At 36.6% G+C, this 27,117-nt stretch overlaps 1 protein-coding gene across 50 annotated transcripts in view; it reads right to left on the reverse strand.

Annotated features, from left to right (window-relative positions):
• The window catches only part of PARD3 (par-3 family cell polarity regulator), a 717,421-nt gene that overhangs the window by 227,072 nt on the left and 463,232 nt on the right, over positions 1-27,117 (reverse strand). For 11 of the 50 annotated variants that reach the window (XM_074001404.1, XM_074001395.1, XM_074001390.1 and 8 more), the window contains 6 exons: positions 22,627-22,815; positions 21,659-21,829; positions 12,193-12,352; positions 5,603-5,792; positions 1,412-1,563; positions 347-391 (listed from right to left, as the gene is read on the reverse strand). In XM_074001404.1, the coding sequence (XP_073857505.1) occupies positions 347-391; positions 1,412-1,563; positions 5,603-5,792; positions 12,193-12,352; positions 21,659-21,829; positions 22,627-22,815 (907 nt within the window). Of the gene's footprint in view, positions 1-346; positions 392-1,411; positions 1,564-5,602; positions 5,793-7,840; positions 10,724-12,192; positions 12,353-21,658; positions 21,830-22,626; positions 22,816-27,117 lie in introns of those variants that run through there. The other 39 variants (XM_045361920.2, XM_074001409.1, XM_045361919.2 and 36 more) reach the window with 10 other exon arrangements.

Consider the following 27,117-nt stretch of genomic DNA (forward strand, 5'->3'; position numbering starts at 1 on the left):
CATAGATGACTTAAAACCTAAGAGTCTACCATAACAGACCATGTTTGCAGGATTTTGACTTTTTAAAAATTGGGATAAAACATCTTTACATGAATATAATTAAGAAAATCTAGGTTGTTTCTAGCCTTTTTGAAGCAGTAAATTATATTCCTATTTAGTAAGTACACCATTGATAAATTTCTACTAACAGAAAATATTTCTTATGTAATTTGATTTCTCACAATGAAAACATCTGTGTGAGACTGCAATATGTATGTTTACATGGCATATGATTGGCAGCTCTATAATTGTGATAAGCTCTGTAGGCCACGGTTTCTATGGCAACAGTCTAACTGTCCATTCTTACCTGCTTTCTGGTCATCCACTGTATTGAGTTTAGTCTCGTCAGCTACTGTTAAAAGGTAAATGTATAATGGTTAGCCCAGTTAGTTCCCATAGCCCATCATGCTTCCACCATTCCCAGATCTTTTCAGTTAGGTGACGATCTTCAGCTAATATTTCATGCAAATACTATGAAACATCAAGCAAACATTCATAATCAAAAAAGGAGGAAAAAAAAAAGCAGTGTCTCCATGCAATATGCCAGTCATTTCATTTCACAGACATGTGTGTTATATGTTAGCATATCATAATTAGCCAAGGCAATGCATCATCAAATTTTTCTTTATGCATATGATAAATTAATGCTTTTAGTCTTGGAATACAAACAGCCACCAGAGAACAGCATAAGTTACAGTTGATTAACAAAGGTTTTAAATCATTCAGTGTATAGATATAATTATTTTACTTTTTTTTTTGGTGGATTTGGATTTAAAGAGACACACCTGATTGGTGTTTGAACAACTATGATTATTTCCTCCTCTCATTTGCTCTTAAATGCTTTCTATAAGAAATACTCTCAAATTACTACTTTGATTAAATGCCTTAATTATCAAAACATGAAAGTTTCCAATAAATAAACCTTAAAGAACAGCAATGAAAGGAAGACATCATGAAGTAACCAAATTCCAGACATGGATTGAGATAATGGTTTCTCTCCAAAATTTTCTCTTCTAGTTGAAAAATCCCACCCCCAACCTAATACAATTTCAATGAAACTGGTTTTAAATAGCCAAAGTGTTAAAACATTTCATTGTGTAAAATAAAGATACATGGACATAGTATGATATGCACATGTGTTTGTTTCCATTCTCTTAAGAAAACATATATATTAACATATTGCATATTATGTAAACATGCCACTTATGAGTAATATCGTTATCTCAAACTGGGAGAAAAACTAATTTTTGCCAAATTGCTACATTTCACATTTATTTTCTCAAAGTAAACAGACATCTGTTTGGGACCATCAATTTTATCCTGAAAGCATTTAAACCTTATTTAGATAAAGATTCATGGAGATTGTACTCACTACCTAAATCCATGCTTTTTGATTTTCGTGTTTTAACGAAATCCAATTGACTGGCATCTGAAAATTGCTTTGTGCGTTTTTCTGACATACTCTGACGTCCAAATCCTTCTCGTTGAAAAGCAAGAACTGGATCAACATCTGGACTCAAAGAGCTGGAGTGAAGAAAAATATAAACATAAAAATATTTACTAAAAATAGCAGACATCCATTTTAGGGAGGTTCATACATACCTGCAAATGTGAATATACATATGTATATTCCTCAAGAAAAATTGAAATAAATAACACAAATACAATCCATTTAAAAAAAACTGTGGCTGTATAGAAGGTAATAAAAAATACAAAATTAATTTAACATTTAGAGTAACTCTTTCTCCATGTGAATTTCCTCCTTCTCTACTTTCCTGCTTCTTCACTCTGTTTGACAATACAGAATTATTTCAAGGTGACTATAAAAAATGAGCCTGATATTGGAACGACTGAATTTTTCAGGAAACCTGTCATATATTATATACAAATACTAGCAGCGAACAAGTGACCATATAAGTTGTAATTAAATAGAAGTTTCAAAAAGAGTATATTCTAGCCTTCTTATATATCTTTTATGTTGTGTTTTAAGGAAAGAAAAAATATGTCATTATGGCATGCCGTTTCATAAGGCTGCAGTTTCTCTGAAATATTAAATCAACAAATAAATCAATTCAACAAACATTGATTAGAACCTATTCTGATTAAGGCACTGTTATTTGTACCAGACATAGGTCCAAATAACAGATAAGAAAAATCCCTGTACTCTATGAGCTCACAAGAAAAATACTATACCAGAAGCATGAAACAGAGGCTGAGGATGCACGGATGAGTGAAAAAACAGTATATGAGAGTCAGGAAGAACATGACTAAGTTTAGATGACATTGATTTTGGTGACACCAACACAGTGGCTCCAGTGGGGATGATAAGGCAGCATATGGCAAATCCCTGGTAACAGGATGCCTTCTGAAGTGTTCCTCCAATGCAAGATGTCCCAGAATCACTCCTGTAATCTGTGAACACATTCTAAAGTGCTATAAGGTGTTCTAGCCACAGTTCATAATATGAAAAAGGTTTTCTCTGTGCTGGGCACATTGGGTAAGTAAGTATACTAGCTCTACTATATCAGGTCTAGCCACCTTACCTATCTGGTCAGGTGAGAGAACATCCCTCTACAGCTGACTGAGCACACTAAAAATGCCCAGGGCTCCTTCCACTGTCAGCTGAACTTATGATAGTCTTCCTCACGTTTCTGACAAAGCAAGCTTTTGTAACCCTTTATGGCCTTATAAGAATTATCATCCATACTAGTAAAAAGACAGTCAACCTTTGGATGTACATCAGAAATTTAGCTGCAATTTACTGTGCATGAAATGAGAGTTGGCTCTTAAAGAATTATGCTAAAAGTGTGAAAAGTAAGATAGGAGGCAAAAGCCACGCCACTGGGTAGGGTGACTTGAAATGTTTTCAGCTCATTATGTATTAATATATTCAATAAGAAGAATAGTTGTCTCATCCACTTAAAAAGCTAATGAGAGAATTCAGCAACCTAAGGTGAAAGCCCCATGTAAATTGCTAACTACTAAATAAGTCAGTCATCACCCAATGAAGACTATCTCAAATTATCAAAGTAATACAAATTATGATGACAGACATCTACCCTCAGATGCCTCTTCATATACTACTATGCTTTGGTGTAAATGGTTTATAAAGATGAGAGCACATGCATCCAAGTGAAAAAAAACACACTTCTAGAAGTAAAAAATTAAAACCCATATGATAAGTAATATGACACAATCTTGCAGCAGCAAACTCTAAATAATACATTTCCAATAATTCTTTTATATATTGTCAGTGGATGTCTTCAGTCACTCTGTACATGCTGCCCAATTATTTTTACCTTTTCTGGAATAATTTAAAACCTGAACTCCAATACTGCACCAAACTTGCGAACAGAATGCATTTGAACTACAGTGTTAGTAGAAATCATTGGTAAAAGATTTTTCAGAGAAATACAAATTGTCACTGCCGATCTTGCCTGAAAACCACGTATTGGTGCATCTTTAATTTTATATCCTCTAAAATTATGCTGCCATTAAGATTAGAATTTGCTGTTATTTCCTTTCCCCCAGAAACACATTATTAATGTTCTTTCAATCGATTAAAGGATTGAAAACAGTACATGCTATAAGCAAACAAGTAAGTTTAGCCATTTGATATAGCCTTCAACAACTATGCGGTGAACTACAGATACAATTTAAAATGTCAAATGAGTTTGTGCATTAGTAAGAGTTTTAAAATAACTACTCTTAAATTATGACAAAATTAATTCTTCCCTATCAATATTCCCATTAAACTAATTTCAGACACAATAAACAGTACACTGGAATATTTAACAAGTTAGATTGCAGGAATGACAGCTGATTCTTTAAAGAATGTAACCATATCTTGACCCCTAATGTTATTAAAATTCCAGTTATTAATCCTGTCTTACTGGCCTTTTGTTTTCATAACATTTTCATCAAGGATTAGGGAAGATATTGTCAGGCTGGAAATGCCTGCATTTTCTGCTGTGATTCAGAACAGCTGCCATTCTTGTTTGGATAACCCTTCATTCATATTATTTTCTTTGCCCCACATTCCCCACAGCAAAATTATACAAGTCCTCACCATTTTGCAAATCCCCCTTAGGGAAATTAATGCCACAATCTATCCCTTCTAGTTATTTATCTATTTTCACTAATATACTGCTTTATAAGGCCCCAAAGACTATGACCACCTCCACAATTTCTCATCATGGTAGAGATTTAAAGGCTTTTGTCCCTAAGATGAATACTACGTTTATCTAATCCTTGCTTTCTCTGTTGTTACTTTCATTTTCAGAAAGAGATATGAGACACAGCAGTCAATGTAACACCATCTGCAGATTTCAAATGGGTTTTTACTTTATATTGTAGTCATCCCTTCTATGTTTAACCAAAAACCTCATTCAAAGATGGGCCATTATCATGCAGGTTTGAGTGTAGTTCTATTTTTAAATCCTGTGCTTTCAAAAAGAGAATTAAAAAAGAAAGAAATGAAAAGCTAGAGATGAACTTTTCAAGGTCCCAAATAAGAGGTGTGATTTATTCCAAGGGAACATCTTCATAATTAACAGATAAATGAACTGTATTTTGTGTGTTCATGTGGAGAGCCAAGGAAGAGGACGGGGGCGGGGAGTAGTTCACTTTGTTAAGATCATTACTAAAAATGTTAACGCAAATAAATGCCAGTCCCCTAGACACCTCCTATCTAATATTAATGTTGACACAAGCCAGAAAAACAGTAGGAAGCAGGAATGGCTAAGTGGTGAAGAAACAACACCATAACATTTAAATATGATTTTGCTGATATATTCATAAAAGACCCCAGAGAAAGGGCAATGAGAAAATTCTGGTACAATACTTCACATGGTTTGTGTTAATTATCACTACAACCTTGTGAGGTCGTCCCCAAGAGGAGCTTTGCTTTTGCTTATTGATGTATGTAATTACTAGGCATAAACATTAAGACACACATCTGCATTCATGAGCCACACATTGGCTCAGTAGTATCAAATGCTTTCTTCTATTTTGAAAGACACAGGAAAAAAAAATTAGCAGGGAGTGCCCCAGAAGTCACTATGTTAAAAGCAATTACAAAGCATTTTAAACAGTATGGTTATAGCACTCTGGAAAAAAACAAAAACCACACACTTAAAAAAAAGCCTCCTCCCACTCTTAGAACACATCAACTGTTAGTTTTGCAAAGTTATCTAATTGTTGGAATCGATTTAGGGAGATGACAAGAATTTAATTGAAAAACAATGCATCAAATTAACACAGATGTGAAATAAACCATAAATAGTGAGACTGAAAAACAAATGAGCATGGTTTTTTGATTGGTAGTAGTTCTGTTGTTGTTTTGGTTACATTTCTAACTGTAGCTCTTGAAGGCTAAAACAATTAAATTTACAGGGTTGGGGCAAAATCTTTTATTAAAAGAGTGATAATTAAGTGTATAAAAACCATTAAGACAGAGCATGGCTAGTAAAAAAATGATTAACTGTATTTAGTGGTAAGCCAGTTAAACATAAGATGCGACTGTAATTAATTCATGTTTTCCAACCCTGGACGATGAGCTTACCAGTCGGCTGAATCACTGATTGCAGCCTTGGCCCAAGTACCAGCATCTGCCGTCACGAACCCCACATCATCATGCGAGCTGGAAGAGGACTGGTCAGAGAGATGTGGAGGAAGCACTGGCAACCTGTCATCTTCTATAATGACAGTGTCATCTTGGGGCATATTCACTGTAGGGGACAGCTGGTATTTACCTGTCCAGTGAAAAAAGAAGAGAAATTCTAGACATCGATCAAAGTGTTACATCTATTAATTTTAATACTTTGCTATATTAGTAAATGTCTAACTTTCCATATATCTGCTCAACCTGGTAGAACAAAACAGAATTTAGCACATTTATTTTTCATAAATGATTGTCAAACAGAGACCTCGAGTCTATACCTCTGATGCTACAACTGTATAGCTCAGGGCAACGCATGCAATTTTTCTGGTTTTAAGTTTCCTAAAGCCAAAGATACTCTCTCAAATGTCTTCTAATGTGAAAATGCTACACGCATTCTAAACTATGAATGTCTTTTGAAAAATTTTACCAGGAAATTTACAAAGAAGCCCCACTAACTTGCATTGTTCATTCATTCATTCATTCATTGAGCAACTGCCGCAGAGCACGTACTGTAAGACACAGTCTCTGTCCTTAAAGGGCGTATGCCCTAGTGAAGGAGAAAGAATTACAAGCAGTGATAATTGTATGGTGGTGTGAGAGATGAGCCCAAAGTCATTCACTTGTGTTGTAATTGCCTGGGTCACTGCGGGTAGAAAGTGCTGGAAATCTTGGCAAAATTAACATCAGAATTAGGTCAATATTATCTTTTCTGCCAGAAGAAATGATGACATTTATTTTAGATACCAGCAACATCATTATTAAATGCATGATGGAGAAAAGTCCATGGTGCAGTCAGGTGACACTTAAAAGATGAGTATCACCAGAAACAAAGCCTAGAGAGATACCTGGAGTGATCTTGATGCAAAAAATTAGGAGCTGAGTGGCCAGAGGTTTTTCAGGCCATGACTGAGGATGTTGGGATGGCATACACAAGCTTGAAGGATTTTTAAAAGTCTGTATGGTATTGTTCTAGACATTTCAGCAAAGGAACATAATTTATTTAAATTGCTACATCTTTTCAGGATAACTCACAAAAAGTAAACTTGCTGGAGATTTCAACTGCATTCCTCATTTAACATCAACTTCACTATTGTAGTAATACTGTAAGTTCACTGAAACCTCTTCTCAGCATGTTACCAAGAAAAACTTTCTACTTTGATTTCAAATGCACCCATTTTGACAAACTATGAAAATTAACAGCTTTATATAAATGCTAATGATAAAAATGTAAATCAAATGTAATACTTAGCCATTTCCCTTACCTGAATTCAAATTACTCATTTATTTCTAATACAGTGTTAGAATATTAGGATAGAAACCTGTTCAGCAAAAGTAATATTCATCAATAAGATAGGACTTTCTAGCACTATTAGCCAAAGAAATGTTTCCTTCTCAAGACATACTTTTTTCTTCAAAGCATATAGAATTATAAAACCAGTTACCCCAATGGACAACTCACCACTGATGAGGCATGTCACAATATTAAATACCAAGTCCCCACACGGGCATAATTTTTTAAAGGAAATATTACAGTATAATCATAGTGCATTCACTTTTAAACACAAAACTAAAACTCCTGGTTTTACACAATATATTCTGAGAGATGGCCTAATAAGCAATATGGAACACTGAAAGGTGCATATGATTTTTTTTTTTGTAATCTGTTGTTCTGAGAAGAAATATTGTACCTTAACTGTTGTGATACAATATTGTATACATAAATAAATGGCAAGAAATCTTCCTCATAGTAAGAAAATAATTTAGCATTTTTTTTTCTCACCCATGATTTGAAAGGCTAACATTTCACAAGATTTGAAAATTTCTATTTTCTGCTTCTTAACATGCTTGCCAGGAATATAGTTTTGGGTTATGGCTCCAAGATTATACCAGGGTAACGGACAGCTAAAAAACTTAACTACATATTCTACTAAGCTCCACCAAGACAATACAACGACCCCTTAATTATGTTTGCTAGTAGTTGGCACATCATAAATGTGAAATCTTCTATGACTTCAGAAGGCTTCAATTTATTTTTGATAGGTTAATTTTCCTCTTTCTTCAACTAGTTAACTAGTGACCTACAAAGTAAGTAAACTAGTCAGTATCTTGTAAAGGAGTGAAACAAGGAAATACAAAATGTTTGTTCACTAAACATTTATTCATTGGTAAATTTACATAGAAGGTAACACCACATATGATACTAGAAGAAAACCGTGCCAGTGACATTACTCACAATAAAAACATTAATGTTCCATTTTTCTATGTCAAATTGCTAACAAGATAAAAATGTTCTAAATATAACGTCTTCTTAAACTCACCACATATATATGAATATACAAACTACTGAGATAAATTCTGAAATGGATACAACAGATTTCAGTTTTGTTTTAAAAAGAAAAATTTTTCAGCTAAAAAAGTTGAGAAAAAGTTAAAGTCCCAGGCTTACAAATGACAACGTGTGATGTCTTGTATGAAATGGATGTGCTGGTTAAATTAGTTATGCCGATCATCCTCGTTGCTGTTTTTTGTTTAGTTTGGTTTTGTTTTTTTGAGATGGAGTCTCACTCTGTTGCCCAGGCTGAAGTGCTGTGGTACGATTTCAGCTCAATGCAAACTCTGCCTCCTGGGTTTAAGCGATTCTCCTGCCTCAGCCTCCCCAGTAGGTGGGACTATAGGTGTGTACCACCACATCCAGCTAATTTTTGTATTTTTTGTAGAGACAGGGTTTCATATGTTGGCCAGGCTAGTCTTGAACTCCTGACCTCAGGTGATCCACCTGCCTGGGCCTCCCAAAGTTTTGGGATTACAGGCATAAGCCACTGTGCCCAGCTGCCTTGTTGCTGTTTTTGATTGTTAGTTAAGAGAGACCAACCATTAGAAAAATTAAGGCTTTTCAAAGGAAGAATCCTATGCAGGCAGGCCCACTACAGATTACTTTCTGATAAATGTTCAGGACTATTAGAAAATCCATGATAGTGGGAATTCTGTCAAAAGAGATGACAGAGAAATCTTGCCTTTGGTTACAATCCTGGCTGACCCCAATAAAAGCTAAGGAAATCCTAATCAGGTGTGACTCATGATAAAGAAAAGCATGCATCCAAATTTTGGTTCAGAAGTACAGAAAGTGTGCAGCTTCTGTTAAGTTACTTAATTTATTTGCTCCATAACTCCCCGACATATAAGGTAAGTCGGTTGGAGTACGTGGTTTGAAGGCTGTTTTCAAAGATTTAACGTCTTTGATGTTTTTAGTCACCGTAGGTGCCAGGATAGAACAAGATATGGAGACTTTCGAATATCTGCTTACAGATGTAGATAATTATACATTGATACTAATAAAGAATGAAGATCTCAGCATTCCCTAGAGAAGGCTATTTTTAGAAAAAGGAAATAGCCAAAAACAAAGTAAAACAAAAAACATCCTGGGATATCAGGACTTAGTTCCTTCATCTGTTAAGTGGGAAAGTGTGACTGATGGCATCTGACATCCTTCCAACTCTAGAAGCTCTTCCTTTTGGGGTATAGCTTTTAAAAGCCTTTCTCCAGGGATGTGTTCACAAAGGAATGCATCACAAAGCCTCAAAGCTCCCTGCAGCCTAGAGTCCTACACAGGGGATTGATTATTCCATATGAAAATTCAACCTGTTAACACAAAATTAATAACTCCCTAAGGTAATGAGCCAGAATTTCAATACAAAGTTCTTTTTGTATCATAGCAGATCATGAAGTAAATACCTTCACCTCCACCAATGTCTACATAGGAGTGATTCCAAACATTTAGAAGACAATTATTAACCAAACAGTCTGAGGAATTTCCACATGCCTAGATAATGTGCAGTTCAATAAATACTGTTGTTGCCGGGCGCGGTGGCTCAAGCCTGTAATCCCAGCACTTTGGGAGGCTGAGACAGGCGGATCACAAGGTCAGGAGATCGAGACCATCCTGGCTAACACGGTGAAACCCCATCTCTACTAAAAAATACAAAAAACTAGCCGGCTGAGGTGGCGGGCGCCTGTGGTCCCAGCTACTCGGGAGGCTGAGGCAGGAGAATGGCGTGAACCCGGGAGGCGGAGCTTGCAGTGAGCTGAGATCCGGCCACTGCACTCCAGCCTGGACGACAGAGCCAGACTCAGTCTCAAAAAAAAAAAAAAAAAAAAAAAAAAAAATTCCTGTTGTTATTGGTTTAGAGGAATGGAAATCCAATGTTCTAATGTCTTTGGAACTACGGAATTCATGACTCAGAAAAACATACATCCAAATTTTGGTTCAGAAACTGTGATTTGTCAAGTTTCTTAAATTTTGTGCCCCATACCTCTCCTAATGCCCTGTTTGGGCGTTCTGTTGCAAGGTAACATCTTGAACAGGATTTCTAACTTTAAGTGGTAACTATATCACAAATCGCATTTGATTATTATGGCCAATGATATTAGAATAAGGACTGACGAAGAGTGAGGAATTTTCAGATTTGCAAAACACAAGATGAATCAAAATACGCATATACACTTGTCAGGGTAAAACTATTTAGAATCCCTAGTTTCTGGTACAAATTGTAAAAAATTATCTTAAGAAAATATCCAAATCACAAAAACATCAACTTAGCCTACCCTTAAATAGTAATGCATTTGTCATCCCCAGCCCAAAGTGGTAAAAGGACATACACATCACAAAACAGAGAACTGGGAGAGAAGTTACTGCCCTGAGGAAGCATCTGGAGTATTAAGAGTTCATTACATATCTAGCAGAAGGAAGAGGAAACAATGTCAACTATAATGCAAACTGAAGAGGACTAATAAAGCTGTAGCTAACAAAATCAGGGCAACAGACTAGGAAGAAAATGAATGACTCTTCAACTCATATATACAGCATTTCAAAAGGTCACTAGCTGAATTTAGGGATTTTTTTTTGGTTTGAGTTTTAGTTTTAGTTTTTCGCCTTCCTCTGAAGCATCAGGGATTGGAGGCAGGACGCAGGTTACAGGAACTGGTGGACCAATGGTCTGATTCAGTATGGCAAGTCCTATGTTCCTATAATAAAGGGGAAATTACAGCATATCACTTTGTGTGCACACATTATCTAGGGACACATGCACACTCTTTCTCTCTAAAGGGGACTGAAATTTCATCAATAAAAAGATAATTTAACAAAGATAAAGTTTTATACCAAAGCCAAGAAAGTACGGAAAAACCAACAGCAGTGAAGAGAGTGGTAAGTAATAAGCAAAGATTTAAAAGTGAGAAACTATGTACAAAGCCTTTCACCTACAGGTGTTCAACCCAATAGGTGTGGCACTCTTCCCTGATGTTCACTTATGCCAAGCAGGTAAAAAGAAAAATGTTGACAAAGTAAAACCAGAAAGCTGGCTTGTCTAAGTTCCACAAGTAACAAGACAAGAAATTACATATTCAGCAATTTGCTAGAGAGATTAGAGGAAGAAAAACAGACAATTCTACTAGACATGTTTATGTATGTTTTTGATGATGCCCAGTAGAAAGTTCTTTGAAGGCAGAGATTGCTTCTTACTCATCTTTGTATCTACAGCAAAAGTATATACACAATGTCTTGCCAATAGCAGACTTTCCATAAACACCCACTGATGAATAAATTACTGTTTCAATGAGGCTCCATAATGGAAACTTGAATTATACCAAATCTGCATTAAATGTACTCGAAATAGAGTTAAATTTAGGGTTTTACTTTAAATGAAAGCCTTGTAAAATATACCAGTAATAAAAGTGCTTTATGTCAGGTGTTACTTTAATCAAAATGACTTCTTGTGTTTTAAATTTGAAAACTCTCACAAGCTAATCCCAAGATGAGCAACTCAGTAAATCCAACCACTCCTGTGGCAAAGCAAGTCTTTATTAACTGGATCTGTTAGTAGAAAGCTGAACTGCTGCAAAGCAAGTGCTAATAACCTCATTACCCACTGGGAGCCATGCAGATAGGATGGTACTGAATCCAAACAAAGGATGCAGAAGACTAGTTTCGGGATTTTAAAACTAAGGCTTCGGAAAAGTAAAATACAATTAAAATACAGTAACATCCTATTAAATACAAATCAAATACATGTGAATATTTTACATATGTGTGCACATATCTATATATACATATTTTTTCTCCCCCTCCAGGCAGTACCATTGTGAATGATACGTAACTTTTGAATCCTTCTTGCCATAAGCCAGTAAATTTTTATTTCTTTTTAAACATAGCTTCACTTATTATTTCAAGTAAGTAAAGAATATCTTGATCACTGGAAAACATTTCTATATGATCCCTTTCTTTTTGGTTCTTTCCTCATGTTACAGGATCTACAAGTCACTTAAATCAATGGGTTGATTTACCTCTTCACATGAACACTTCCTGAATGATTTTAATAAACCTGTTCTCCTTTGTCTTGAAAACATTATATTTTTATTTACATTAATATTACACTAATAACCTCTCAGTAAACCAATGAAAACATCAAAATAAGATGTGATAAACAGAGTTTTACCTGACTCACCCATTATCCTACTGAGGGCAGCATTTCTGCTAGGCGATTCATCAAGCCCCTCAATCCCACTGTAGAGGGAATGGGAAATTCTTCGTTCTCTATCATCCAACGCTGTTTCAACGGGCAGCTCAGGTCCAGGGGGGCTCCCAGGTGACTTTAGCTACAGAGTAAGGGGGGTGGGGGCAAAGAAAAATCAGTACCTGGAGGCCCATGAGCAGCATGGGGGAATTATAACAACTTGCCCAAGGCCTGTATCCAACAGGGTACCAAATGAACTAGAACTTTTCACCCCGTACCAAAATAATTTGTGATGACAGCTCTGCCTAATGACCACCTTTCTGTGCCACTTTATACCATGCCTCCCATGAAGTTCTGTCAGATTTCAACCACTGAGGGAAAAATATGTATATTTAAGGCTTTTTAAAAATCAGAGCTTGCTGTTTATTTTTCAAATTTGACTGTTAGTGTCTGTTTAAGTCAATTTAAGTTACAGTGTAATTCAGAATTCTTTACTAGATGTTACTCTATAAAAGGTGTGCTTTATCAGAATGGAAGCTGCAATTTAGCTACAGATCTTATACTTATGGTATGTAAATACATCTAACAATTAGCACACATTTTTCCATGTGTGCTGGTGGAATTATTACCTACTCTACAAGACCTAAAGACTCTATTTATCAGCTCACGTGTCTTGAACAACACACTGATTTTAAATTCCTCCTGCTAGAAATTAAGAATAATCATGGTATTATCTTACTGTAATGTTTAAGACAGCAGCTGCAATAATCACTTTAGTAGTGTGCAGAACAATATGAAAATCGGGATCAAATATTCTAATAAAGCACACAAAGAGGATTTCAAAAACATATACAATCTAATAAATAAGCAATGAATGTATGTCAATTTCAATGACAATAAATTAAAATGGTATGGGGCATTTCTTTAAACAGTTAGCTGTGTCTGATAAGTCATATTTTACATAAAAATAATATAGTAAGAAATTCACATTAGTAAGGCCTTCAAAAAAATCTGTTTTAAGGAAGAACAAAGTACATTTAACTACAATCCTCACGACGCAGGCTCTGAGGTTCGCCACAAGGATGGTATGATGCTTTGGTGTTAGCCAGTCAGGGATGGCCAATGTGGGGGAGTGGGCAGGAGAGCAGCACCACACAGCACAGCAAGAGAGAAAGTGCTCATCTCACACATGAAATCACAACTGTCGCACTTCCCTCAGCTGAACAAATTATTATTTCTGTTAGAAGCTATCATCTGTTTAATATAAATGAGATATTTAATGAAGTTCCGAATTGTAGACTTATCTCTCCCAGTTTGATAAGCACTGGGGAGATTTAATGCATTGAAGGGTCAACACAATTACAATTGGAGGCACGTCAAACTGCAGGAGAATAATAAACTTGCAGCTCTAGTGAATTAGACACAATAAGGTTTAAATTGTGAAATGAGGATTTGTTTTATTAGGTTTTTTTTTTTTTTAAATTGTAGATTACAACTGACAGCTTTACTGAAAAGTAAATTAAATATTCAAGGTCTCTGATGTAAAGAAATAAAAGAACAGTTTCTAAAAGAATGTAATGCCTAAATTCCACGAGACTCTGGAGAAGTTTAAAAAAAAAAAAAAAGCTAATAAAACGAATACCCTATACCATTAAGAACAAGTATGGCTTTTCAATGAACACACACACTAAAAAGTATACCTACATAAAGACTTGCTATATAAGACTCTAAAACAATTTATCAAAAACATATCTTGAAGCTTGCCTGAAAAATGTATTTAATTGAACTGTATAATGCTGCAATGTTCTACATGATAAAACCTTTATAAAACTTCTTGAGACATCCCTAAGTATCCCAAAAGGCTATTTTAAAATTTTATAAAGCCAAATAAAAATTCTGTTAAAAAGTAGTACATGCATGTTTTCTAGAGAAAAACAGTAAGACATCTGTTCAGAAAAAAACCAAGCACTTGAACATTTTCATGGGAAAGATTCTCCACCTCCCCTACCTCTCTACCCATGTTTAATTTGCATCTCAAAAGACAGATTTAAATGAAGACATCAATAGTTGACTACATAAATATTTAACAGAAGATACAATGGCTTTTAATTTCTTTTAAAAAAACTGATTGGGGTTACAGTTTTGTTTTAAATCTTTTGGTGATTTTTTGCTGTTGCAAGAACACCAGCTTAGGAAATGTTGGAGGGGGCACCAGTGGCACTGAGGAAGAGAGGCAACCCCAGTGGTCCTGGGAGAATGGCTGGCCTCTGCTCCCCTGACTGCTCTCACGCCCTTGCAGGTTCCTTATATTGAAACCTCATTAAAATTAAGCTTCAGTTGGGTGCAGTGGTTCACGCTTGTAATCCCAGCACTTTGGGAGGCCGAGGCAGGTGGATCACGAGGTCAGGAGTTCAAGATCAGCCTGACCAACATGGTGAAACACTGTCTCTACTAAAAATACAAAAATTAGCCAGGTGTGGTGGTGGGCACCCATAATTCCAGCTACTTGGGAGGCTGAGGCAGAGAATTGCTTGAACCCAGGAGGCAGAGGTTGCAGTGAGCCAAGATCGCGCCACTGCACTCCAGCCTGGGCAACAGAGACAGACTCCATCTCAAAGGGGAAAAAAATTAAGCTTCATTAGAAGAAACCAAAGTAAGCACAACTGCAATTTTCATTTTGTTGTCTATCTGTGGTTTAACATGCAAAAATTTTCTTGACTCCAGCTAAATACAGTACCCTGTAGCAGTGGCTATTTGGCCCCTCAGTTCCATCCCAAGGAAAGTCTTTCTACCTATTAAAGAACAAAAATAGCTTTAGGTTGCAGCAAGATAACCCACACTTGTAGGAGTGTAAAGTGATATCGTTTTTTGCTACAGTAACTTGGAAATATATTACCATAGGTAAAAAAAAAAAAAAAAAAAAATCTTATTTTTAACTCTTTGAACAGGCCTTTATTTCATGTTGTGGTCACTATCCCAAAGGAAATAATAAGCTAAGTGAATAATGAAAATTCATGTGAATTTATCTGCGGGGCTTAATAAAATCTCCGTTTGTTTTAAGTATGCATCAGCAAGTCAAATAGTGTCCTTCACCTAAAGAAAACGTATCCCACCATCTCCACTAGAAACACTGAAAAGTTCGTATTGGAATGGCCTTAACCCCCTTCAGCAAACCTAAAACTGGATTCTCACTGGTGATTGGCAAGATCATATTATTCAATATTTCAAGGTTTTTTTTTTTAGCATGTTGTATTTATCCCCAATGCCTAGCGTAGAGCAGGCACTGGCAGAATAGATTAATAAATTCATTCCTAAAAGTGAGTGAGTCATATTTTCCTTAAAACACACTACATTATGTGGAAACAGGCTGTTAAAACTGAGGACACAGCATGATGTTGAAATTAAAAGACATTTAACCTGGATTACAAATATACATTCTGGAAAATACTAGCTTCCAGAGGACAGGTGAACACAAAGCAACTAATGAAGAGACAGATTTTAGTTTTCGAGGAGAGTGAAGGAAGATTTAGGGTACAGTTTCACATTCTCTTTTCAAGCAGAACCACATTTATTTTCCTTCACACCCCCATGAGGGCAATGGCAATAATCAGAAATGTCAGGTGAGCTCCTCAAGTCAGCACATGGCAGAACCAGAATTTCACTGATTACATCAGATTGTAAAGCCCATGCTTTTATTGTACAGTATTTCCCAACGCAACTGGGATATAAAGTGCCTGAACAACACAATCACAGTCAATTAGATCCACTCACTTGTGTAAGAGAAACAGACATTTTGCTTCTAAATTACTTTGCCACCTATGTTGGCCTTGCAGCCATTAAAGCAAATCATTTGACCTCTTTGCATTTATTTCTTAATACAGAAAATGAAGAGATTCATAAATGATACCTTTGGCCCCTTTCCTATTCTAACATACCTTTCCCATTTTAAGAGGATTAAGCCTAGAGAAAGAATTCATTTTAAAGTCCTTGATGACTAAATCCCCCCATATGAGGTCTAAGACAGAAAGCTCACCTGACGATATTCTCTACTGGCACTAAGAAAAAGCTTTATATAAAATCACTTCTAACATGGATATAATAAAATGCCTGGAAGTTATGTTAAATTACAGTAATTTCTACAAATATTAATTTCCTTAAAATATTTAAAAATCAGCATAATTCTTATATAGAGGCTATTTTCAACACTCAAGGAATGATGCCTGGTATTTACTTGCATTCCCCTCCAGACTTGTTTAAAAGTCTTCAACAAATGTGTCCTTTGGAGTAAGTGAAAACAATTTTTCTCTTCTTGCTTTGTATATTCCAAAACTGAAACAATGTAAAAGAATGCCAGGACTCAGTTTTTCTCTAAAAAAGTGAAACAATCCTTTAAGGGATTTAAACAATGGGAAGCCATCTCTTTTTCTTTGAAGAAAGGAAAAAGAAAACAAACAATGATTGCTTATACAATGTTTTTAAGTGTAGTTAGGTGAGACCATTAGATCTATGGAAAGAAGGAGAGCAAAGGAAATAAGAATTACTGCCTCCAAATTAATCTTGTTTGCCTTGTCTGAGGGTGACTTTGGAATTTCAGTTTCTAACACTAACAAGACCTCTTTTTCTTTAAAAAAAAAAAAAAAAAAAAAAAACACACACACAACGCCAGATGGTGGCGGGTGCCTGTAGTCCCAGCTGCTTGGGAGGCTGAGGCAGGAGAATGGCGTGAACCCGGGAGGCAGAGCTTATGGGGAGCCAAGATGGTGCCACTGCACTCCAGCCTGGGTGACAGAGCGAGATTCCGTCTCAAAAAAAAATTTTAAACAGCCAGACTCTCCAGGGTTGCTCTTCCTCATTCAGCCTGTGCTGATGGGTCAGGCCTGGGTTGGATACCAGCGATGGATACATAGGAAAGTGGTAGATGATCAAGTCCTGGCAGTCTCAGAATCCACAATTCCAGCAAAAGAAAATCAAAGAGGAAATCACGATAGTGTGACAGCTGCTGGGTGGAGGGGAGTACATGGGGCTATGAAAATACATTGGAAGAGAAAATGGAAAATGAAAGACTGTGTAAGCCTTTGCTAGGATGAGGGGCAGATGGACGCAAGTGGAAGACCTAGAGGTGTGAAAGAGCATCCCATGTCTGAGAAATTACCAGAAACACTGAGTAGCTGGAGCAGAGGTGCTGCAGGGGCTGTAGGGCACCGATGACAATCAGGCATGTCCCAGTGGACCCCACAATGGAGACTGGTTGATCCTGGAGACGTGGAAAGCTCCCAAAGGGGTTTCACCAGGGACTGACATGATCAATGTGTTTTGTAGAAAAATTTGCCTGACTGCAGTGCAGAGAATGGAATGAGGGAGAAAGCCTGATTGCAGAGAAACCCCTCAGGGAGCTGCAGCAATGAGCCTGGTGAGAGGATGAGGTCTGAACTCAGGCAGTGGCAGAGGGGAGAGACAGGAGCAGCTGAGGGAAGAGAGATTTTAGGCCAGGCGCAGTGGCTCACAGACGTAATTTCAGCACTTCGGGAAGCTGAGGCCAAAGGATTACTTGAGCCCAGGAGTTGAAAATCATCCTGGGCAACATAGTGAGATCCCATCTTTAAAGAAAAAATTAGTTGAGTGCGGTGGTGCATGCCTGTGGTCCCAGCTACTAGGGAGACAGGTGGCCTCATTGCTGGAGCATGGGAAGTCGAGGCTACAGTGAGCTGAGACTGCACCACTGCACTCTAGCCTAGGCAATAGAGCGAGACAGTGAGACTCTGTCTCCAAAAAAGAAAAGAGGGAAATTCTAGAGGTAGAGGCAACAGGCAACAGGCATATTGACAGCATTGAGAGGGTCATTTGGGTGACCCCAGATCTCTGCCTTCTACAACAGAAAGAATGTGATCCCTTGTGAATTAGGTGCCCATAAGACAGAGCAGGAAATATTTCCCTAGGCAGGTGGACAGTGGGATCTGGTGCCAGAGTGGAGTTGTGAGCTGGAAAGAGGATGATGGTATTCATCCTAACAAGTGGTTTCAGAGGACCATGGAGTGGAGATCAGCTAGGGAGTATGAGCAGAGTTAAAAACAAAGAGACCCGGAAGGGCGCAGTGACTCACGCCTGTAATCCCAGCACTTTGGGAGGCTGAGGTGGGCAGATCACGAGGTCGCGAGTTTGAGACCAGCCTGACCAACATGGTGAAACCCCATTTCTACTAAAAACACAAAAAATTAGCTGGGTATGGCGCATGACTGTAATCCCACCTGCTCAGGAGGCTGAAGCTGGAGAATCACTTGAACCCGGGAGACCCAGAGGAACTCTGAGAGACAGGAACAATGAAAGAACAGACAGAAAAGAGGAAACTTTAGAGAAGACCCCGAGTATGGTAGCAGAAAACTAGAGACAGTAGATAGGAGACACTTTGAGAATGAGATAGTGCCTGCATATTCCTGAAAGGCCAAGCAAAATAGGCTAAGAAATAGCTCCCGGAGAATCTCTCCAATGTGTCTTGTCAGGACTAATGTTAGGGAAATACAGGGCTTTAACACAATAACTGGTGAAGGGAGCTGACAAATAAATTCAAAGAAAACATATTGGACCAGGTGAGGTGGCTCATGCCTGAAATCTCGGCACTTTGGCAGGCTGAGGCCAGGAGATGGAGAACAGACTGGACAACATAGCAAGACCCTGTCTCTACAAAAGTGAAAAATAAAGAAAACATATTAATACATAGCACTTCCATGTATAAGAGAAAGAAAAATGTGACAAAGAACAAAAGATTTTCTTTTACACATTCTTACCTTCCCTAACTTGAAATTAAATATGCAAACCTTGGATTTAAAGATGAGATAGCAAAATACAGTTTTCTGATTGGCAAAGACTGGACTATACGGCTGATTAAAAGACCTAGAAAGAAAACTCAGCACATTATTCTGGCTTGAGATTTGTTCAGGACAGCATGATGCCCTATGCTTATATCAATATTTACTGTAAAATAATTTACACATACCCTCCCAGTGTGCAAAGGAGAAGGTTTTCCAAAGGTAATACATAAGTACAACAGCAGAAAAATCATGTCTTATGCCTTATGGGAAGCCGAATTGAGATCTTCTGTCTTCATGTAATTCTTTAGTTAAACCCTATCAGTACAAAAGGCTTCTTGCTAGTATTACAAAGATAGCACAGTACTCATAAGATTTTTTTTTATATAATTGCTTTATAAGCTTATGCTGTCCTAAGAAATAGTAATAACCAGCAATGTATGAAAATGATACCAAAAGGAATATTGAATATTAAAGTCTATTACTGTCTATTGCAGCTGTTTCCTTACTTAAATCATATTCATTCACACAAATTAATATGGAGAAGTGAATAAGACACAGAGATATTTCAGGGGGATTCCAATTTCATGTCTCTTACAGGACAAGAGAGAATAAAATCAGTGCTTTTATCAAAACATTTTCAGGCTGGTACAGGTTTACTTTGTCACTGTTAGGGGGGAACAACAGGGATAACCTGAATCAGATAAAAGTAGGACACTGATCTTCAGTCCATTTCTGCATTTTAAGTCCTCCTACAGCATTCAATGTTTTCTGTGAAGGAAAACGTTGAGAAGGTGTTAAAAATTTTAGTTGGTCTCTAAAAGACGAAGGTGATATGTCGTCCAGTAGAATGCATGCCATCTGTCTTATTCATTGCTATGTCCCCAGGATCTAACACATTTTCTGATATACATAAGATGCTCAATAAATATCTATGGAATGAAAACTGTCCTGTGGAATGGGAAAGTATTCAGGTGGCCAAAAGAAAATAGAGAGTGATATGTTTTGTAAACTTAAGTTGAGACATTTTCATATAGTGCTTTGTGGGACTTAAGTTAAAGGATCAGCTAATGATTTTGCAATGAGTAAAAACTATTATTCCATTAGTCCAGGAGGGAGGGAAGAGAGGAAAATATCAGTCCAGTATCCTACTGTGAGGGATTAGCTTTTATATTTATCTCACACAAATGAATGTTTTTATGTCCCACTCTTCTCCATTCTGAGATTTTTTAGTTAAGGTTATGTTGTTCTCTTGATATGGAAATTAATTTGTTGATTACTGTTAACTCATTCTACATTTGGCAAATACAAATAACAAAATAATTCAGTGGTCAGTGATCTTTCAGAATACGTCACCTCTATATTGACTACCAGCTGAGCTCAAGAGTATATTTTCTTTGTAAAATATGCTTGTATCATAGGTTCAGATGAGTGGACACTGCAACCTGAAAAGTTTGCTTTATATGTTTAGTAAACAGAAGTTTAAAAATTAAGAAAAACACTTAAAAAATTTAGGTATAATTTTCAGTTTGTATTATTTGTTAATCATTTTATCTTAGTTGATCTTAAAATGTGGGAATCTGAACACTGATTAAGAAAAACTTCACATTTTCAACAGCTCATTTTGCACACGGGCTAGTCTGACCTATTTTCTACAGATGGCACATAATTTATAATGGATCCATGAAATTTAGTTTTTTTCAAGCTCCAATATTATCAAGTCTACATATAATTTATTTGTAACTTTCAAATGTCCTATTATACAACAAATACGTTTTTCCATATTTGGGAAAATAGATGATCCTATCCTTCAAAAGAGGATGCTCTGTGTTCTCCTCGCTCCTAATTCTAAACTGCAACATACATTTAGAACAAGCAGAGTATAATGCAATACAGATTACTGAAAAAGGAGGCATTCAAAGAGAACAGACTCAATCCCATAGAGAAAGAGAAAATGGGGACTGAAGAAAGAGAGGGAGGTATACGCTATTGATAATCTCACAAGAAAACACCATCATCTAAGAAAGTCAGACTATGGGCCATGTGCTATGGTGCATGCCTGTAATCCCAGGACTTTGGCAGACTGAGGCAGGAGGATCAATTGAGCCCAAAAGATGGAGGTGCATTGAGCTGTGACCACAACACTGAACTGCAGCGTGGTCAACACAGTGAGATCCTGTCTTTAAAAAAAAAAAAAAGAAAGGATGGGAGAAAGAAAGACTGTTCCCTACTAGGGACTTTGTAAGAGGCATCCCATTTTAGATAAACAAATGAATAAGCAACTGTTTCTCTGCATGATTCACCTCCCAGGTATAACTCTGCCAAATAGAAGAGAAACTGTTGGCTCTGAGAAGGAAGATGTGACCCTGATTTCAAGAAAAAATTCAGCTAAAAGGAATTAAGATCCCAGTGTTTCCTGCTGAGTTGGCAATAGAAGTATTAATATCCACTTAGGAATATGTTGATCACAAGAATTAAGAACACAAATCACAATCCACCTACAAAATAACAAAACCACAACATGCAAAGATAATTTATGGTCTTTTGAGGTAAGGTCCTGGAACCTAACACCCTTTGTCCAAAATTAGGACAGAAATGTAGTTTTATTACAATCTCAGATGCTAGCACTTTTTTGCAATTTTTACCTCACTGCACTTGCTTATTCTCCTTGCAACAATAAGCTGGATCATTCCTCGTTTATTGCCTTCAGTAGACATAGACCTTCTTAGGGTTTCCATGGCATCTTGGTTTGTCTTGCCCAACAGGGATTCTCCATTTACTGCTATCAGTTGATCATTCACCCGAAGCCTTCCATCCTGGGAAGAAAACAGGTAAAAATAAGTGCTATTAAATAGACTGCTATAAAAGAAGTAGCTTTTCCTTTAGTTAATAAATAAAATAAAAAACAAAGCCAAAAAAAAAAAAAAAGTGGAGAGCTTTAATCCTAATGGATTATGCCCAATTGAACACTGGCATAATAACATCTAAGCAGCTATTGTAGCCTGTGTCTATTTCAATCATTTATACATTTGTAAATCAAGTCATTATCATAATCTGTTTACCAAAATAGCATACTAATTCAAAGGACACAAAGTGATTACTTTCTTGTTTCCAGAAACACCCATAGAGGTTATTTAGAAACCCAGACATGTAAAAGCTCAAGGCTATTAGACAGTTGCAGAGAACTGTCCCCTTAACAAATGGCCAGGAAATTTTCTCTAGGCTGAGAAATAGAGTAAGTGACCCACAAACAAGGGAGGGGAGGGGAAAGATTAATGTCTACTATACGCCCATTCTGTGTTAGGACCTATGCCAAGTCTTTGCATAGATTAACTTCATTTAACTAGCATGTCTATGGGTTGTATGTTCTGTGAGAGAAAAAATGAAGAGTTGAAGTTATGGACTCCATCCCCACGTGACACATCACTGAGACATCTCCTAGTTGTTTGATTGTGAATGTCGGTACCATGAAGAAATGAGAAAACTCCTGTTAACTGCGTATGTTTTCAAAATAGGAACAGGGTTGAAATTAAAAGTTTCAATAGGAATATGTTTTCAAAATAGGAACAATGTTGAAATTAAAAGGCATACGCATGGTAAAGTTGACACTCACTTTAGATGCTGCTCCTCCATTAATAATGGACTTGACAAAGATTCCCAAATCTGCGTGGTTCTCTTTTGACCGGTTACCTTTGACACTGACACCAAGGCCAGCAGATCCCGAATCATTAAGTGGGACTTCAAACGTCAGAAATTCTCTCGTGCCATCAGGTGTGAGAACAATATCCTCATCTTCTGCTTTCTAATAGGGAACAAAATTGCACAGCACATTATATTCCAATGTTTCTTTCTCAAAGTTATTTTTAAAGACTGCTAATGAGCAGTTCCTTAATCATAAGAGGCAAAATATTTCCACCAAGTTTCCATAGCAAGATCCATGAAAACAGCACATCTGCACCCACTCCAGAAGATTTCTGGAACCAGCTGTTAATATTTGTATGTAGCAATTATTCAATATTGAACCAAACCTAAACCAGATTTGAGAAAGTTAGGGGGAAAATGTAGTGGAAGGACTAAAGACTAGGAGAGTTCTAGAGTTCGGGATTTTTTTGGTCTCATTATATACTCTAAACGACAAGAAAAACAGTAACAACAGGAGTAAAAATAAATAAATATAATTCATTTGTCTCCCTTTTTATAAGGAAATTCTGAAGTTATCAATACATTTAATGTTCACTAATGGTGTTTATTCACAAAAAAATACCAAATCCTGATCATATAAAATCAGCAGAAAACGGTATCTGGGTTCAGACAGCCTCTAACTAATTGCAACGTCAACATCTGTGAGACCAAGTAGAGATATACAACATCACAGAAAACTTTTCCACAACATTGTAGCATACATAATAGAGCTGGTAAATATTATTCAGGTAATCTTGTTTAATTAGTTATATATCAGATTTAATTTCATAGTCACCAAGTACAGAAGACAAGGAAGACTTTTAAAATAAAAAACATTTAGGATATACGAATTCTTGTTCACCTCCCTTAAAACAGAGGAAGAAATGAAAGCTTAATGTATAACTGAATAAACTGCATTAAGATGACAGTCTATCATTAAGAAAGGCTACACTCCTGAAGAGGAAGCACTCAGCCTTCTGAGGTCCTCCTCCTCAGCAATCCCACTCATGGCCAAGATTTCCACCATCTCTATACTGGTCATGTCCAAATCAGTAAGGCCAGGATGCTTGTTTAAGCACAAGTTCTTGCTCCAACCACATAACAGACATGTGGCACAGGCTCTTCAAGTAAAAACTGAATGGTACATCTAGTTCTAAAACCTATTTCTCCTCCTCTTTTCCCACTTTTGAAATATTTATCCAGCAACTGTTTAATCACTCAAGTTTGACTTATCAAATTATAATTAAAGAATAAGAAACATAATGGTACACAGATATGTAGTAATATATACTTTAAACAGATAGTGCTTTTACAGAATGTTCAATAACATGAAAAAAGTAGGTGACTGCATCCTACCAAATTTTTGAAATGTCCTAATAAGAATAAAAATCAACCCAAGGAATTTGGAATTCAAGAAAATTTGGAATGCAAGGAATTTGGGGCATAAACATGCAATCTCAGATGTCTCAATTAGATAAAATACATTTTGAGAGTACACTATTCATCTGTAAGTGAATTTTTTAGATCATCATAAAATAAGCAAAATGCTATTTATAAATCGTTAGACCCATAGTAATGTGATATGTAAAGTGATGTTTCTAATTTACAAATATGTAAAGTTAACATTTCATGGCAGGACATCTTTGTGCTATCTCAAAGGATGGCCTCATAGTTTTTAAAAGACAAGTAACATTTCAATTACAATAAACTTGCTAATGGGTTAAAAAAAATTAAAACTTATATAATGAAGAACTCAAAATAAGAACCTGAAAAAATACAGGGTAATAGCCATGTTAACTATGCAAAGTAAGTACATTTTACGATCAAAGTCCAAATAAAGCCTTAAGCCTCCTCATTATAAAAACTAAATTTAAAATATTCCCAGAGAACAATTATAGCTCAAATAAAAACAATGTATTGTGAGCAAAAAAAGGTGAAATATATCAAACACTTTGATACAAAAGTATTTTTATATACATGCTTTGCTCTATAAACATGAATATTCAACACACTTTTTATTTTGGTCCATGTGGCTCAAGGGTCTCACTCTGTCACCCAGGCTGGAATGCAGTGGTCAATCAACACTCACTACACCTTTGACCTCCCCAGGCTAAGGTGATCCTCCTACTGCAGCCTCTAGAGTAGCTGGGACTACAGGTGCATGCCATCAAACAGGGCGAATTTTTCTATTTCTTTAGAGATGGGGTTTCACCATGTTGGCCAGGCTGGTTTCAGACTCCTGGGCTCAAGCGATCTGCCCGCTTTGGCCTCCTAAAGTGTTGGGCTTACGTGCCCAGCCCCTTGAAACATTAACAGAGTACTAAATAATCACTGTGTGTAAATGAACTGCACTACCTCAATATAAAATCGGTTACAGAAATATAAAGTATGGTAAATTTTGATGTTTAAAATACAAAACAGCATCAATATACACCATAGTTCCCCCTTGCCTTTAAATCTGGAGGTCATTGAAATAAAAAACTACTCTGTCAATCAGCACTGCCCAGAAAAGCTACATTTGAAAAAATGGAAAACAAGAATAGTCTTTCTATGGACACATCTAAGTCTCATAATTCACTATGCTTACTTGCTTCAACTCTGGAAGGTTCTTAATTGTTACCTTCTGATTTGGATCTTCAGTTGCTTTTTTAGTGTTTACTGAGTTTTACATTTCCATAACATTTTACCAAGGCTTACAATTCTCATATTTTTCCTACTTGAAAGATCAGGTAAGGAGCTGGCTGCATATATAATGAAAAATTTTAATCAAGTTGGAATATTTTCTGACTGCCGATCTCTGAACCTGTTTTAAAAAAGAGCATATTCTCCAGGGGATAGTTTCATTTATTATAACAACTGCAGAATGGGAATAATCTTTTTCAGCTTTCTTATCAAGTCTTATTATTATCATTAAGAACACTGACATGAAACATTGTATGTTTCATGTGATATTCCATTATTAATCCATTTGGCTTTTGACATAGACAGAAATTAATTAATTAACTAAGCTTTTAGAACTTAGTTCTCTGGCAGAAAAGTGTTTTTAAAAAATTTTGCTCTTCAAAAATCATTTGAAATGCTGTATTACTGAGAACGTTCATAAAGTCAGATAGTATAGGAATCTCCATATTCTGATGTAAAGTAGAAACTTTCTATCACCTTGTTATTCCACCCAGATTCTGCACCTTATCAATTGTTTCTTGAATTAAGATCTTTCTACAGAAATGTAAAAAATATTTTCTTTAACTCGCTCCTGTCATCTGTGCACAGTCATGTCACTCAAGCACACCTTTCTCATGCACATACATGTGTGTATACCTCAGTGATTGTTTTCATCAATAAAGCCTGTCAGTTCTTCCTTTGCCCATTTCTCCATTACCATTTGTTGTCTTCAAATGCCCAGAACAAAAGGGCACCTTTGCTAAGCAGCCTGCTAAATGGGTATTGTGAAAGCTACTTACTATCCCACCCTCCTGAGAACAGCAGAAAAGATGTACATTTCTATCTGTAGTGAGACAGAGAAAGAGTCACAAGTGGTCATCACCATGGCCCCTTTTTCATTCTTCCCCAAATATCAGTCCAAAAAACTGAGAATAGAGCTGGCCTATAGGCCCAATTCCACAGTTAATCTACAGCACAGGTGTTATCTATAAAAAAGGAAATAAGAGTTGATTGTATTAAGCAGCAGAAAAACAATCATGGGAAGGGTAATCTCTGAGCCGCAACAAATGAAAATTTGGATGAGAATGGATAAAATATTGTGAAGAGAGGCAAAAGAAACATGGTCTGTGCACAAATGATAGAAGGCCATAAAATTATAGGAGTGAGCTCAATAGCCAATTTTCGACTTTGTAACAAATATGTGACTCAGCCAAAGTTTTATCACTCCACTATAAATCATTAATTTCTCTCTCTCAAGATCTGCCCTTATCTAGAGAATTATCTTTTTTTTTAGACAGGGTCTTGCTCTGTTGTCCAGGCTGGAGTGTAGTGGCGTGATCATAGCTCCCCATAACTTTGAACTCCTGGACTCAAGTGATTCTCCTGCCCTCAGCCTCCCAAGTAGCTGGGATCCCAGGGCACACCACCAAGCCTGACTAACTTCTTCTTTTTTTTTGTAGAGACAGGGTCTTTCTATGTTGCCCATGCTGGTCTCAAATTCCTGGGCTCAAGCAATCCTCCCACCTCGGTGTCCCAATGTGCTGGGATTACAGGCAAGAGCCACCATGCCCAGCTGAGTTATTATCTTTAATGCACAAATCCCTAGTAAATTAATAACAAAAAGATAAGCAGTCTGCATCAAACAGGAAAGGGATATAAACAAGCCATTCATTAAAGAAAGATGAGAGAACCAATAAATAAACCTCCAACTACAAGGTTCAATCTTACTTGCAAATCAATCAAAGGTTATCAAATTGCTCCA

This window comes from Macaca fascicularis, chromosome 9 (genome assembly GCF_037993035.2).
Source record: "Macaca fascicularis isolate 582-1 chromosome 9, T2T-MFA8v1.1".
Taxonomy (NCBI): Eukaryota; Metazoa; Chordata; class Mammalia; order Primates; family Cercopithecidae; genus Macaca; species Macaca fascicularis.